The sequence below is a fragment of the Perognathus longimembris genome, chromosome 2 (genome assembly GCF_023159225.1).
Source record: "Perognathus longimembris pacificus isolate PPM17 chromosome 2, ASM2315922v1, whole genome shotgun sequence".
NCBI classification, from domain to species: Eukaryota; Metazoa; Chordata; class Mammalia; order Rodentia; family Heteromyidae; genus Perognathus; species Perognathus longimembris.
In genome coordinates, this window is record NC_063162.1 from 78037552 (window position 1) to 78054062 (window position 16511).

At 33.7% G+C, this 16511-nt stretch overlaps 1 protein-coding gene across 5 annotated transcripts in view; it reads right to left on the minus strand.

The window, feature by feature from the left end:
* Positions 1 to 16511, minus strand: part of LOC125346749 (zona pellucida binding protein) — an 84745-nt gene that overhangs the window by 35438 nt on the left and 32796 nt on the right. For 4 of the 5 annotated variants that reach the window (XR_007210024.1, XM_048339558.1, XM_048339559.1 and 1 more), the window contains 2 exons: positions 16199 to 16417; positions 5478 to 5554 (listed from right to left, as the gene is read on the minus strand). Coding sequence is in view for 4 of the 5 variants with exons in the window: in XM_048339558.1 (XP_048195515.1) it covers positions 5478 to 5554; positions 16199 to 16417 (296 nt within the window). In the remaining variant the exon portion in view is untranslated. The remainder of the gene's footprint in view (positions 1 to 5477; positions 5555 to 16198; positions 16418 to 16511) is intronic. The other variant, XM_048339557.1, reaches the window with a different exon arrangement.

Consider the following 16511-nt stretch of genomic DNA (forward strand, 5'->3'; position numbering starts at 1 on the left):
TTGGTTTCCCTCGTTTGGTGTAACTATAATGTGCCTATAAATTTATAAGTAAACAAACTGGATGGCAAAAGAAAAAAATATACTTGGATGTGATAAATTATACAGGACTCTAGACATTCACAGTAAGACCAAAGGAGTATTGTCTCAGGAGAGGATCACAAAGGCCCAATAGCTATGAGCATATGGTCACATAAAATGATGCTTATCAAAATGAACTCCAAGAAAGGGAAATGAGAGATTTTTTTTTCTCTTTGCCTCTGCTTTGGTTTTCTGTACATTTTGTTTTGTATGTAGGTTTATCTGTTCTGGGGAGGGAATGGGTGAGCACAGAAATGGTGGGATAAAGGTTGAACTAGTCATTGTGTTGAAAACCAACTATACAACTTGTAGGGAGAGGTCAGGAGGGGAAAAATGGGAGAAATCAAGGGAAGAGGTGACACTGTTCAAAAACAAATGTACTGGGCTGTGGAGATAGCCTAGTGGCAAGAGTGCCTGCCTCGGATACACGAGGCCCCTAGGTTCGATTCCCCAGCACCACATATACAGAAAAACGGCCAGAAGCAGCGCTGTGGCTCAAGTGGCGGAGTGCTAGCCTTGAGCGGGAAGAAGCCAGGGACAGAGCTCAGGCCCTGAGTCCAAGGCCCAGGACTGGCCAAAAAAAAAAAAAAAAAAAAATGTACTCATTACCTGACTTGTGTACCTCTAATCTCTCTATACATCACCTTTATAATAATAAAACTAAAAGAAAATAGAGCAGAGGCCTCATAAATTGGATCTGTACTCATATCAAAGAGGCAGCTTACCCTACTCAGTCAGAATGGCTATCATGGAGAAGAAAGACAATAAATGCTGGGGAGAAAGCAGGTAAAAAAGAATCCTTAATCCCCTAGTAATATTCACACAGGGTATTATAACTGTGAATTGGTGCAGTCACTATAGAACATACTATAGACATACCTCAAAAACCTAAAAACTAGCAATATAATACTACCTAGAAATCTCACTCAAGTACAAATAGAATGGAATGTAAGTCAGGATCCAATAGAACCACTTGCCCAACCATATTTACTGCAGCACTCTTCACAATGGCCAAGCTATAAAATCAGCATACATGCTCTTCATAAATGAATAAAGAAATGCATACATATACAATGGAATATTAATTAGCCACAAAGGATGAAATTACGTTAGCAGAAAAATGGATGGAACTGGAGTTCATCGTATTAACCGAAGTAAGCCAAATTCAGAAGGATGAAAGCTGCATGTTTTCTCTCCGTGTGAAGAATTTAAGCTAAAAAAATATATATGGAGATATGTATACATACATCACACACACGCATGCGCGCATGCACGTGCGCGCACACACACACACACACACACAAATGTGAGAGTGTGAGGAAAGGAGAGGGGACAAGTTAAAAAGAATGATGAGGGCCAAACAGTATTAAAATACATTGTGTCTATATATGAAGAAGGGACCAGGTAACTTATTGAAAGAGAACAAGGAAAAGAGTGAGCAAGAGCAGGGTTTACTATGATCAATATATGCATGTGTAAAATACTATAGGGGAAACACTTTGCACAATTAATATATATGAATTTTCCAAATACAAAGTTGAAGGGAATAGTCTTGCCTTCTATGTTAGGCTGCACCAAGGTGCACTATCTACTAACACAGAGCAACCTTTCACAAGATGCAAAATCAGATAATGCATTAAGCTTGAACATCCAAGCCTCTATGACTGCAAAAACATAAACTGCTTATAAATTACTCAAAGATACATTCATTACAACTTAAACAGACTAAGGCAAACTTGGCCAACAAACTGAATAACCTAATGAAAAGGACAAATTACAGGAAATAAGCAACGTACAAGGACTGAATCATGAGGAAATACAAAATTTGAACAAATGTGTAACTACAAAAGAAATTAAATCTGTAATGGAACAGCTCCCAGGAAAGAAAAGCTCAGAATCAAGTGGCTTCCCTGCTGATGATTTCAAGTATCACTTACAAAAGAAATATCAAATTGCTCCACTGTACCAAAAGCTAAAGATTAGGGAAAACTTTCAGACTCAAAAAGGCTAACATTAGCCTGGTATCAAAGCAAGACAAAAACACTGAGAACAGAAAACAATAAAAGAATACTCAAGCAATAATGATGCTAAAAATCATCAAGAAAAAATTCTATAGCATAATAAAAGAATTATATGTTATAACTGAATGTGATTTTTCTTTTGTAGAATTTAAGGATGGTTCAACATTGGAAACAAATATTTCTAGTATATCACAGTATACTGGGAAAAATGATTTTTCTAAATTGATACAGAAAAACATTTAAAATATACTTTTATGATAAACCACTCAAAAATTAGGATTTAAAGGATAGTAACTCAATATAATAAAGGGCATGTAAGAAAGTCCATCATATCAAATACTGATAACTGTGATCTTTTCCTCTATAACCAAAAGTAAGACAATAACTCCTGGTTTTGCCTCTTTATTCAAAATAATACTGGAAAGCACAGCTACAAGGCAATTAAAAGAAATTGAAACATTTGAAAAGAAAACAATCACAGTTTACAAAAAAATAGGATTAAATGTAGGAAACCTGTAAAATTCCACACCAAAAAAAGAGCTACAGTAAATGAATTCAGCAAGTCACAGGATAGGAAATAAAAACGAAAATTGGGTTGCTTTTCCATACTGTAAGAATACTCCAGAAGGAAATTAGGAGCAAAATTCTACTTATCAAAAGTAAATGAATACTTATCAAAAGGAATTGAATTCTTATGGAGAAATCTAGATAATAATAAGAAAGACTTATACTGAAAATTACAAAATGTTGAGGAAAAATGTGCATTGATTAGAACACTTTAATATTAATGTAAATACGAACCAAAGGTATCTACAGATTTAATATAATTTATCAAAACTTAGAAATAGAAAACCTTATCTTAAAATTCATACGTAATCTCATGAAACCCTGTATAAGCCAAACAATCTTAACAACAAATAATAACAGAATAATTTTAACCTCAAAATTTATTTTAAAGGAATAATAATCAAAACAATGTGCTACCTGGCATAAAAACAGATATAGACTAATGGAAAGTAATAGAAAACTAAAAAAAGTATTCATCATACACATGGTCAAAATACACAAATTAAAAAGCATATTACAGTCTACGGCCATACCACCCTGAACACGCCCGATCTCTTCTGAAAAGCATATTACAAATTTTTTTTTAAGTTCATATTTTAGTGACACCTCAGATTGCCCATAAACAGGTTATAAGGCCACCCAGGGGGCCAAGTCTATCATTATAATCCCTGCTACAAGTATCTTTCTTCCTTTCTAGTGACTGAAATCTAATGACATTCAAATACCTAATGAAATTCAAATGCCCCTGTAAAACCCACATCTTTTGCTTTTGTACTGACCCCTGACTCCTACTAAAGGGACTTGCAGAAAGATGTTGCCCCCTTCAACTCTTCTCCCTCCGAGCTTGACTAAGCTTATGGAAATATTTTCCAAAATGCTTCTTGCATGTCTTCCATGCCTCCTATCTCTAGGGACTGTGAGTATAAAACTGCCACAGACTTAGATTGAAAATGTAAAACTTTAAAAAAAAATACTGAAGAACTATGCACAGAAAACATAATTCAAAAGAGGGGAAACTTGCATAACTGATCTCATAAAAATTTTTAACTGACTGTGAAAATACCCAGTAGTAAAAAATAAAGACAGAATCTAAAAAGTATTTACAAATGACTATTATAAAAGTACTACTATCTAGAATTTACTAAAAACTATGTCAACTGAAAAGTAAATGACAAGTACAAAATATATTAACAGACATTTAAAGTAGATGTACAGGTGACAAATAAACATGAAAAGATAGTTTACTTCATTACCCTTTATAGAAACGCAAGTTAAAATCATAATGAGATTCTACTATACATTTACTAAAGTCACAAGCATAAACAATACATAAGTAACACCAAATGGCAATAAGGATGTGGAAAAACTGCTTACTCATACATGGCTGGGAGGATAGTAAAATCAGTCACATTACAATACAAATTAATGGCCCAAGTTTCTTTTCCATAAAAACATGTACATAAAAGTTTACAGAAGCTTAAACTGCAACACACATTGGTCCTTCAACAGATCAAAAAACCTGTTTATATTAACCTGACATCCTAATGAAAATAAACTATTAACAAATGTTGAATCTAGGTAAATCTCTAGGAAAATTTTTAAGAATGCAATTTTAGAAGTATAGCAAAGAATCATGAATCTCGGGCATTAAGAGTCTGTGGAAGAAAATCAGAAAGGGAGAGTATGACTATTTAAAAAAAAAACAAAAAACAAAGCACCACAAGGGATCCTGATGGAAGGAAACTGTTGTATATTCAGAACACAGAGGTGGATATACAATCCTACCCAGGTGATGAAATTGTGTAAAACTTGATACACAAACACACCATGGATATAAGTAAATTAAGAAAAGCTACATGAGAACTTGCTATTATTAATATTCTATTTGTGTTGGACCATATGGCTACAAAATGTATGAAGAAATCCTCTGAATTATTCTCATAGCTACATTTCAATCTAAAATTATCTATATAATTTTGAATTTAAAATGCTGAAATAATTCACATGTCACTATTTCCTTATACTTGTAGCAGTTTTAAAACATGGCTACAGATTCTATTACATATATCTCAAATAATGTAGAGTAAAGGATAAAGGGGGATATTTTCACTGTAAGAAATCTTTAATAAAAGAACAAATATAATTCAAATATATGTTGTTGTCAATAAAATCAGAAAAAGCATTAGACAAAATTTAACACCAATTCACAATATAAATGAGCAATAGAAGGGAACTTTTCCATTCTAATAAAAGACATCTAGTTTTCACCCAGAGCTAAACATCAGATATGATGGTGAAAGATTAAACCTTTTCCCTTTAAGACTATGGACAAGAAAAAGATGCTCACTCTTATGATATCTATTCGATGGTATAGAATAAGATAAAGAAATACAGGTATTTAAATTATAAAGAATTAACACTATTTGTAGATGCTATAAGGGTTTACATAAAAATCTCTATGTAATCAACTAAACAACTGCTATAACTAATAAAAAACTTGAACAAGTTGGTGATGATATAAGTTTAGTACATAAGAATCTATAATTCCAGCCATGATCTCTTTTGATTAATAAATATAAATTACTGAGTAATAGCAAATAGGGCCAAATAAATTCTTTTCCACACACTCAATTACAAAATATTAACTTTGAAAGTACTAAGTACTGATTATACGAAGTTCTTTGTTGGGTGAAGTTTTATTATTGAAATCCCTAACTCTGGGGGTTTATTTTACAAATAGCTAAGGTGCTTACTTACACACTGAATATGTTCAAAATTTTTTTTTTCTTTCTCCAGTGATACCTAACATACCTTAGATAGTCTTCTGGAAGATTCACACTGATGGTCTGTACATGGCTTGGGTCCTTTTTCAGTGTCTAGAGATGAAACTAAAAATATATATATTATATTTTCTCATGGGTCTAAATACTGTATCATAAATTTAAATTGGCTCTTGAAAAAGAAAACATCTTTTGTCTAATATTTCTCTTGTATAAAATATAAGCAACTTTTTCTAGTGCTAAATAGCTTCAGCAAAATTCAAATATTTCTTTTGTCTTACATAAATCAGGAAACATTCACTTTTACAACAAACTTAAGATTAAATTTCTTGATTATTGTTATGTCTTTTTGGATTTTATAAAACATTAAGAGAATTAATTCATCATTTATAATACAAGTACGTATGTGTATATTCATGAAACTCCTATTTAGCTTTGTCCATTGTTATTATATATCACTAGACGAACGCAAATGTCTATGGCAGATAAAGTATGGTAACAACACCGAAATGGAAATGAGGCTAAACAATGAAAGTTTATGGTAACTGAAATGCTAATCTTTTAATGCATGAATATACACATTGATGTCACAATTTCCAGAATAAAACTAGGAGCTAGGAATTAATCTATACATTTATCATATGAAGTGAAAAAAAGAAAACAAGAAAAGCAGATTGATTTGGCAATGTAGAAATGAGCAGAATCTATAAGCTCATCTGAGAAAATTTTCCATTGTACTACCAAGACTTGAAAAACAAGAATAAGAACCAAAATACACCTTCAAGGACTTCCATTAATATATTCTTCTAAATTATTGCACCAATAATTCACAACATAGCTCAAAACTCTTTAATTCCTATTGTTCATCAAAATATAGAAAAAGAAATCTTACTTACACCCTTATATTTATCACTAACAGGGGCATATATATTTAATATCATCTTAAAATTTACTTTCTACTCTGAAACAACAGGTTGACCAATGCAACTCTTGACAAACTTTAAAGCTTTGAGAATATGAATAGAATCATAAAGACTTCAGTCTAGCAATCAAAACCATCTATATTTTTATTACTATTACCTGTATAATTCTAACCATAGCTATATCTCACTGATTGCTCTATATGTCCTATATCATCTTTATCTTTAGTCTATGTAAAAGACTTAAGTTGTACATTTTGTACAGAATTCTTTCAAAGAACTAATAATTTCCATAAAACCTTTCTTTTTCTTTTTTCTTGGTGGTACTGGGTTTGAACGCCAGAATTTCCCACTTGCAAACCAGATGCCCTGCTACTTGAATCACATCTCCATCCCTTTTTCTTCTCTAGTTATATCAAAGATGAAATGTTGTTACTTTTTCTCTCCGGGCCAACTTAGACTATCATTCTCCTATTTAAAATTGCTGTTGTTTCTGAAATTTTTGAAGCATACCACCAACCCAGGTTGGGTTTTTTTGTTTGTTTTTCCTATTGACATGGTGTCTTGTTGCCTGGGTTGGACTATGCTCTACCCAATCTGAGCCTCTTATATAGCTGGATAACAGCTGTGCATCATTGGGTTGAATAACGAGGACTGAGAGCTCAAGGTCAGTCTAAGCTAAAGGACCCAAAGCCATTCACTCCTTTTAAGTATAATATTGGGATTCTTAGCAAGAAAAAACATAGATCAGAACCAAATAGAGGAGGGGGAAATAAAATCTTTTGCAGATGGTATAATTCTCTATCCAAAGAACAGATTCTATCCCCAGGACTCCTCAAGCTGATAAATACTTTGGGCCAAACAACAGAATATAAAAAGCAAACAAAAATCAGTAGCTTTTCTCTACATCAAAAATCAGTAGCTTTTCTCTACATCAACAATGAGCAGATAGAGGAATTCAGGAAAACAATTTTCTTTAAAATAACCTCAAAACACACCTAAAAAGCAAACCTAACCAAGCTCTTCAGTAAAAAATTACAAAACTTTGAAGAACTTAAAGAAGACATTAAGAAGTACAAAGATTAGCAGGATTAACATAGTAAAACTGAAAATAATGGCAAAAGCAATCTACAAATTCAATGCAATATTCATCAAAATCTCAGTTGCATTCTTCACCAAGATAGAGAAAAAAAAGCCATATGGACAATACCTCCCTCCACCCCTGAATTGTCAAAGCAATCCTGGATAAAATAAATCATAATCTCATACTTCAAATTTTATTACAGAGCTACAGTAATCTAGTAATAAAAATACCTTGGTACTAACACAAAAACAGACCTGAAGCCCAATGGAACAGAAGATCCAAAAATAAAGTCATGTTCTTCCAGCCCATCTGATATTTGACAAGAGGGCCAGAAATATATGTTGGAAAAAAGAGAGCCTCTTCAACAAATGGTTTAGAATGAATCTTGATTCCTGCCTGTCACCTTGTACTAAAATCAGTTTAATATGAACCAAAGGCCTTAATGTAAAACATGAAATTTATTGGTATAGGCAGGAACTTCCTGAATAGAATTCCAGGGGCTCAGAAAATTGGAGACAAAATTGATAAATGAGATTACATCAAGCTAAGAGTATCTGAACAGCAAAGAATTTAGTTACTAGCCTATAGAAAGGGAGATCTTTGCCAGCTATACATTTGACAAGGTAAGTATTCAGAATATGAAGAGTGAAAATGAAACTAAACTCCAAAAGAATCAATGATCCTATATTAAATAGAAAAAGGAGCTAAAGAAAGGCATCTCAGAAGAACTAAAAAATGGCCAATATACACACACAAAAAAGGTCAGCATCTCTGGCCATAAAGAGAACGCAAATCAAAACAACGGTGAGATTCCATCTCACCACAGTAGGAATCGCCATCATCAAGAACACAATTAACAACAAATGCTAGCAAGCATAGGGGGGAGAAACCCTATTATACTGTTGGGGTGAATATGTATGATTACCACCACTATGGAAGGCAGTTTAGGGATAGCTAAAATAACCAAATATAGAAAACTACCCTATGATCCAGCCACACCATTCTTTCTTAGGCACTTATCCAAAAATTACAAATCAGGATACAGTAAAGACACTTGCATAACCATGTTAATTGCTGAACTTTTCACCACAGCTAAGTTATAGAAACAGTCCAAATGCCCTTCAATGTGGTAAATAGAAAAAATGGAATTTTACTAATCCATCAGGAAGAATTATGGTTTTTTGCAGGGAAATGCATGGACCTGGAAAAAATTACATTAAATGAAATAAGTCAGGGTCAGAGAGACAATGACTCAAGTCTTCACTCATATGTAGAAGTTAGTTATAAATTTTTAGCATATATAAAAACATATACAAGGGCATATGTATACATACAAATGTATAAATAAAAGTTGTCCACAGTCGGGTATACACAGGGAAGGATTCTAATGGTGTAATGCCTTTGAACAATTTAAAAGTTAACAAAATGAATATAAGAAAACTATAACATGTATTGTTGGGTGGGGCATCAAAGGGAAGGAGAGTAGACAAATGTAAAAAGGGAAGGTGGACACAGTGATCCTATTCAATGCACATATGTAAAAATGAAACCAGGAAGCCTGAGAGGATAGGTGGGGTTAGCAGGAATGAAAGGTGTGAAATTGGTCAAGATTCATTGTACTTATAAACCGACATGGTGAACTGAAACCCCTTTGTACACCAACAAATAGTAAAAATGTAAAAAGGGCCAGGTACCAGTAGCTCACACCAATAATTCTAGCTACTTAGGATACTAAGGTCTCACTCAAGATTGCAATCTGAAGCCAGCCTGGGGAGGGAAGTCCATGAGCCTCTTCTCTACAATTAATCATCAAAAAAAGCAGGAATTGAAATTGTGGTTCAAGTGGTAAAATGCTAACCTTGAACAAAAAAGCTCAGGAACAGTGCTCAGGCCATAAGTTCAAGCCCTGGGACTAGCACAAAATACAATAAAAAAGGTTGTCTTTAAAAGGAAAAAAGGCCAAAAATGACAGCTAATGCTGGTAATACCTTTAGCTAATACTTGTTAATGCCTGCTAGTAAGCAAGCAGACAGGAAGATCTTGAGCTGGAGGCTGGCCCATGTTAGATCTTGTCTCAAAAACTAATTATAAACAAAAGGACTAGGTGCATGGCTCAAGTGGTACACAGTTTGCCTCACAAGTATGAGGCCCTAAGTCAAACAGCAAACACACACACACACACACACACACACACACACACACACAAATAAAGAAAGAGCAGAGAGTGAGCAAGAGAGAGAGAGAGAGAGAAAAAGAGGTAGGAAGGATCACACAGTACATGCATTCCGACCATACACAACTAAATTAGTAACACAGATACATTATATAAAGCTTCAACAGAAGCATTTTTTAGTAAAATGAAAGTGATAAGACCATTAAACAATATTAGTGGCATAAAGTAAAAAGATGAAGAAATTACAGCAATGAAAAAATATTAGAATATAAATAATTGAGACTTCCATTTAGGAAATTGAATGACAATTTTAATTCTAGAACGGAGAAATGTAAAATTTAGATAAGAAGTCAATTAAATGTCTTAAAAGACATAACCTGCCAAAACTCATAAAGGAACACAAAAAGAATCTTAAGAGTTACATATCAATTAAAGAAATCAAATAATAATCTCACAAAATAGCACATGGCACAGTTATTTTAATTTATAAATATTAACAGTTTAATACCTATAATATATTCCAGAAAACATCAAGTTCATATTTAAAATATGAGGAACTTACAACAATTTGAAAAAAAATAGTAACCCAATTAAGATTCAAAGGATCTGAATGGACATTTCTCCAAAAAAGATATAACAATGTTTAAAATAAAGTGTGTGTGGGGGGGGGGTCAGTGGCTCATGCCTATAATCCTCACTACTTAGGAGGCTGAGATCAGGTTCATAGCAAACCCTGACAGGGAAGTCACTGAGACTTTTATCTCCAATTAATTACAAAACAAACAAACAAACAAAAACTGGAAGTAGAGGTGTGTCTCAGGGATGAGTGCCAGTGTTGAGCAAAAAAGCTTATAGGCAGCCCATGCCCAGAGTTCAAGCCCCAGAATGGGCAAACATACTTATGCAAACTTACTCAACATCTCTCCTTGCTAAATTAAAATCAAAATCACAATGAGATATTACCCCAAACTTTCTAGTTAGTTGTTATAAAAAAGGTAAGACCTAACAAGTATTATGGAATGTTTAGAATAAGGACACATATTATTTCAACTATTACTATGGGAAACAATCAGAAGTCTTAAGAAATTAAAAATACAACTATCAGGAATTTTTCTTTCTAGTCATGGTCCCAAAAAGTGATGAAATCATTTATTTGTAAAGACATGCCACAAATTTAAAAACTCCTTCTTTCCTTATAATAAATTTAAGAGGAAAGAGTTTAAATGGTTAACTTAACAGATTCAACTAAAATCTACAGTTGTTATAATTGGTAAAACTACTGGATTTAACTACATGATATCTACAAGAGATTCTCAAAGATGCAAAATGGTAAAAAAAAAAAAAAAAGAAAAAATAGAAAACTACTTCATGTAAGTGTATTCATCAAGACACCTATGGTGGCTCTAAAATACTCAACAGATTTTAAATTAAAATTTGTTATAAGAAAGAAAAAAAGACATTATGATTATATAGCAAGTCCTATCCACAAAAAGATGCCACAAAAACTACATGGAAAAACAAACCATAAAATTCATATGGAATTGCAATCAACCATAGAAACACTGAAGTACATTACTGAAGACTCTTCACTTCTCAGTTTCAAATCTTATTACAAAACTACTGTAATAAAACTAGTGTGGTATTTGCATAAGGGAAGAAACACAGGATAGATTAAAATTTAGTCTAGAAATAAGCCTATATGTAGCAATGGCTAATCGCTTTCAGCAAGGGTACCAAAGGTATTCAATGTGGAAAAAAAAGTCTCCTCAACAAATTGTCCTTTGACAGATAACTCAATAGCTACCTGGTTTGCTCTTGTGAGGCTGAACCCCTATCTCACTCTATATACAAAACTAGCTCAAAACAGATCTTTCCTAAATATAAAAGCTTACAACTATTTTCTAGGTCAGATACATGCTTCTGGAAGATACTGAGTCACTTTCACCATGACCAGTCTGAGCCACTAAAGCCTTGGAGAGGACCAGGGTCACCAAAGAAACTGGAAATGATCAAAACAGGTTCCCTGGTTGGTAAATATTCCATGTCTTGAGAAAGATGTATATGTGTAGTAGCAAGATGAGTTATTCTGCAATATCAGTTGACTCCACTTGATAGATGGCTGATAGATGCTGATTTCAACAATACCATTGCTTGTTTTCTTTCTCTATGACCTGTCAATTATGAACACAGGAAGATGTGGCTATGAACTTCACCTTGAAAGAGTGGACTTAGTTGCATCTCTCCAGAAATAAGCTCTATAGAGATGTGACGTTGGAAACCTTCAGAAACCTACCCTCTATAGGAACAAAACAGGATAATCAAAATGTCACATACAACTACAAACATGCCTAGAGAAATAACTGAAGTTATTCAGAGACTCTGTAAACATAAACAACAACACTAGGTCATATTGTAAACAAAAAATTCTTCCTGGAATAATGCCTTGCAAAACCCATCGGTGTGGATAAATTATCACTGTTACCTATTTGTAACCTATACATGTAAGCAATGTGGATTTAAGACTAATGATCCTCAAAGGTATGAAAGATCATTCACTGGAGAGAAACTCTACAGATATAAGCAATGTAGGAAAGAATTCACTGGTTCTCATGGCCTTCAAACTCATGAAAAAAAATCACACTGGAGAGAACTGTGTGTGTGTGTGTGTGTGTGTGTGTGTGTGTGTGTGTGTGTGTGTGTATGCAATGTGGAAAACATTTCATTCATTTCACTTCCCTTCAAATGCATGAAAGTAATCATACTGGAGACATAACACTATGAATGTAAGCATGTGGGAAAGTCTTAACTCCAACCTCCAAAGACATGAAAAGTTCTTATACTACAGAGAAACCTTATAGATTTATGGAACGTCACAAAGTCCTTATTTATTATAATTCCATCAAAATCCATGAAAAGAATCACACTAGACAGAAACTTTATGGATATAAGCAATTGAGAAAGCCTTCCCTTATTCAGTGTCCTTCAAAGGCATACAAAAACTTATTCTAGAGAGAAAATTTATGGATGTAGTGCGTAAGTAGAAAAAGCATTCACTCATTCATGATATCTTCAAGTGGAGGAAAGAACACACTGGAGTGAAACTATATGTGTCATCAGCAATGTAAGAAAGCCTTTAATTATTATGCTTCCATTAAAACACATGAAAGAATTCACACTATAGAAAAACCTTATGGATGGTAAACATGGTGGGCAAGTGTTCACTTATTCTCATTGCCTCCAATGTATATGGAACAATTCACATTGGAGAGTAACTCTATGTAGATAGGTACTCCATGAAGGACAACATTCTGTCAATTAACTTGCTTTTACCAACGTGAAAGAACTCACACTGGAGTAGAACCAAACAGAGAATTCTAAGAGCATTCTACATTGCCCAGTGAGTAGAAGTTTCATTAATGAGAAGCATATAGTTTTGCTGATAGCTCAGTTCAATACACAGATATGAAAAACGATATCATGAAGAGAAAGTTAATTCATGATATAGAGGTACAAAGTATTTTTGTTCCAAAATGCAAATGCACAACATAAACGAGCCTATCATTATAATGGGTGTAGAAGTTCATACACTGCAGTGCAGGAAACTGGGCCACAACTTTACGGCCCATTTAAGTTATACTGCAAGGGCAAAGGCAACATGGGCTACATAGGAAGACCCTGTCTCAAGAAAACAACACAAATCCCATCATAGTGAAAATATAGTAATGCTCAAAACATGCCAAAGTAGGGTAAAAATTACTCATGTATAGAGATGATATGGCAGTAATATAAACAAGTTTAGTGGAGAGTGAACCCAAAATATAAAACGCAAAGAAAATACACCAAAACCAGTAAAAACTTTAACCTTTTGTGTGTGTGCATGTGTGTGCACGCGCACCAGTCTTAGGGCTTGAACTCAGAGCCTGGACATGATCTCTAAGCTTTTTTCCTCAAAGCTAGTACTCTACCACTTGAATCACAACCTCACTTCTGGTTTTTTGGTAGTTAATTGGAGGTAAGAGTCTCATAGACTCCTACCCAGGCTGGTTTTGAACCATGATCCTCACATCTCAGTCTAATGAGTAGGTTGGATTACAGGCTTGAGTCACTGGCACCTGGCTTGTTTATGGTTCTTATAAAACTCTTGAGTATGTATTTCAAACTCTTACTCCTGAAAAGAAGCTTTTATACATGTCATGGTGGTGACAATTTGCATTCTCAGCTCCATAGAAAACTAAAACAGGAGGATTCCTAAAGCATGTAACTTGAAGAGCAGTATAACTGTTAAACAATAGCTCAATACAAAGAATGAATGGATTAGGGCAAAATAATTGTGTAAGTTCTCTTAAATCAACTGTGGGTTTGATGAGTATAGTGGTTTCTGTAAAAATCAAATTAGTTAATAAAGTGATTCCACTTTCATTTAAAACTATATTGGAAATAATATATATATATATAAAACTATATTGGACTCATAAGTGAATAGTCTAGTTTTTCAGGTGTTTTAATTTTATGTAGCTTGTAAGTAAATGTAGTTAATGTGCCACTGAAAATATGTGGTTATTATGCGGTTGGTATTTTCCTATGGAATTCATGTTGTATGGGTTCTTTACATCTATTTGCCTGTTCTGGCTTCCTTTTATCTACAGTAAGTGACATTTGGTACATAGATATCAGTTTTTGATGTTTATGTTTTATGGGTTTTTGTTTACTTGTTTTTCTTTGCTAATTCTGGGTCTTGAATTCAGTGCCTTGTGTTCACAGTTTGGTTGACTCACACACTCACCACTTGAGCCATGCCTCCAGTCCAGCATTTTGCTGGTTAACTGGAGACTGGGTTTCTGCCCAAACTGGCTTCAAACCATTAAAAAAGAAATTATTCTTCTAATTCTAACTACTGAGGAGGCAGAGATCTGAGGATCATGGTTCAAAGCCAGTCCCGGCAGAAAAGTCTCTGTGAGACTCATATCTCCAATGAACTACTCAGAAAAAGCCAGAAGTGGTGCTGTGACTCAAGTAGTAGAGCACTACCCTTGAGCACAAAGAGTCTCAGGGACAGCACCTAAGCCTTGAGTTCAAGCCCCAGAACCAGCAAAAAAAAAAAATCTCTGCCTGTTCTTCAGTCTTAACTGTTTTCAAACAACTCAATGAGAAAAAATTTACCCTTTTCCTAAAGTTAGAAAGGATATACAAACATCCCATCAGAGATTATATGTAACTTAGGTTTGTGGTTTTTCCTTTCAAGAGACAGTCATTATAAGCATGATAAACAAAGGGAGCTTAAATCACAAAAAGGGGCACATCTTGATGACCTTGGATTTTAGATACAACACCAAGATCATAAAAAGGAAAAAAAAATAAACTGGATTTCATCAAAATTGAAAACAACTTTGCAATGGGTACTATTAAGTGAAAAGATAACCTTCCATCAAAGATAAAAGAGGACATGGCTCAAATGGTAGCACACTGGCCTAGCAAGCACAAGGCCCCAAGTTTAAACTCAGTACCATAAAAGAAATTAAAAGGAAAAAGGAGAGAGATACACAACTGAGTTTTAAGATGAGTATATTTGTGTCCATTTCTGGAAGTGGAGGTATGGCTAAAGTAGTAAAACACCAGTCTTGAGCAAAAATCACAATCAAGAACTTGTGGTTCTGGTTCAAGCCCCAGTACCAGCACAACAAGAACACTATCATTTCTTTTCTTTATAAGTTGAAAAGGAATTGCAAGTTTGCTAAGGACTTGTTCACTTATTTAGAAAGACCAAGGAAAGATTTTATAACTCATATGAATATTAATAATGGGCTCTTGGGAAAGTAATGAAAAAACCTGATCTATCTCTTAAAATTTGTCTCAACGGCTACTGGAGAAATTCTTAACTATTTTCTGGAAGAACAGACAGTAGTAAGGAAGAGAAAAGACAAAGCTTCATGTCTCTCAATTATGTTTCAGAAGTTGGTCATAAATAGCCAAGAAGAAAAAGAGAAATACAGTAAGAGATAGAGAAGAGCAGCAATCTAGGCAATGGGCAGATTAAATCAAATACTGATAGAAGGCAAATTAAGAAAAACAAAAAGGCAGGAAGAAATAGAACAAAAGGAGGACATAAGTGGCTATTCTTGAGATCATTCATGACACAGAATACTTATACATCCCCTGTCCTTCGATATCAAGTCCAATTCTTTAATTTCTAGAAAATAATAGTCCTCCACTGTACATTATCAAGAAAAGCCCACTAAGTTGATTATTTTAGAGTATACACTATAATTAAAACTAGATGCATTTACAAATTAAATCTTCACTAACTAAATAATGTAACAGATCGTTGCATTAAGTTCCACTTCACAGTAAGTCACCAGAGTAAGATACTGAGAGAAATAAACTTTTTTCATTAAGTTCCTAAGTCAGCAGGATTTTATTTGGAAAGTTAATAGCACTAAGCCAAAGTAGAGAATAGGAAACATACTGACATTTTTAACATTTACATTCTAAAACTGTTGCTGATAATTCACAACATGTGTTTAAAATTGATTATGAATGTCCAACTTGCTTTGTTTTACAATATTTTATATACTTACTTGAAAACGTAAAAAACAATTCATTTTGCAAACCAGCTTTTTGCATTTTAACACGATGGCATTCAGACTTAAGTAAAGAAATTTCACATGAAAGGTCAAGAACTAGCTTGCTTAAAATCTGAAGAAGCTTCTTCTCAAAAGAAATATTATAGATACTATTGCAGGGAGCAGCATGATATCGTACTGTGAACTGGTAATAAAAATGAGGTTCACGAAAAGCTATAAAAATTAAACAGAGAAAGACACAAATATGGTTATTGAAGGAATTCAAATATATATTGCAATAATTCAAGACAAACAGTTCTTTGGGATA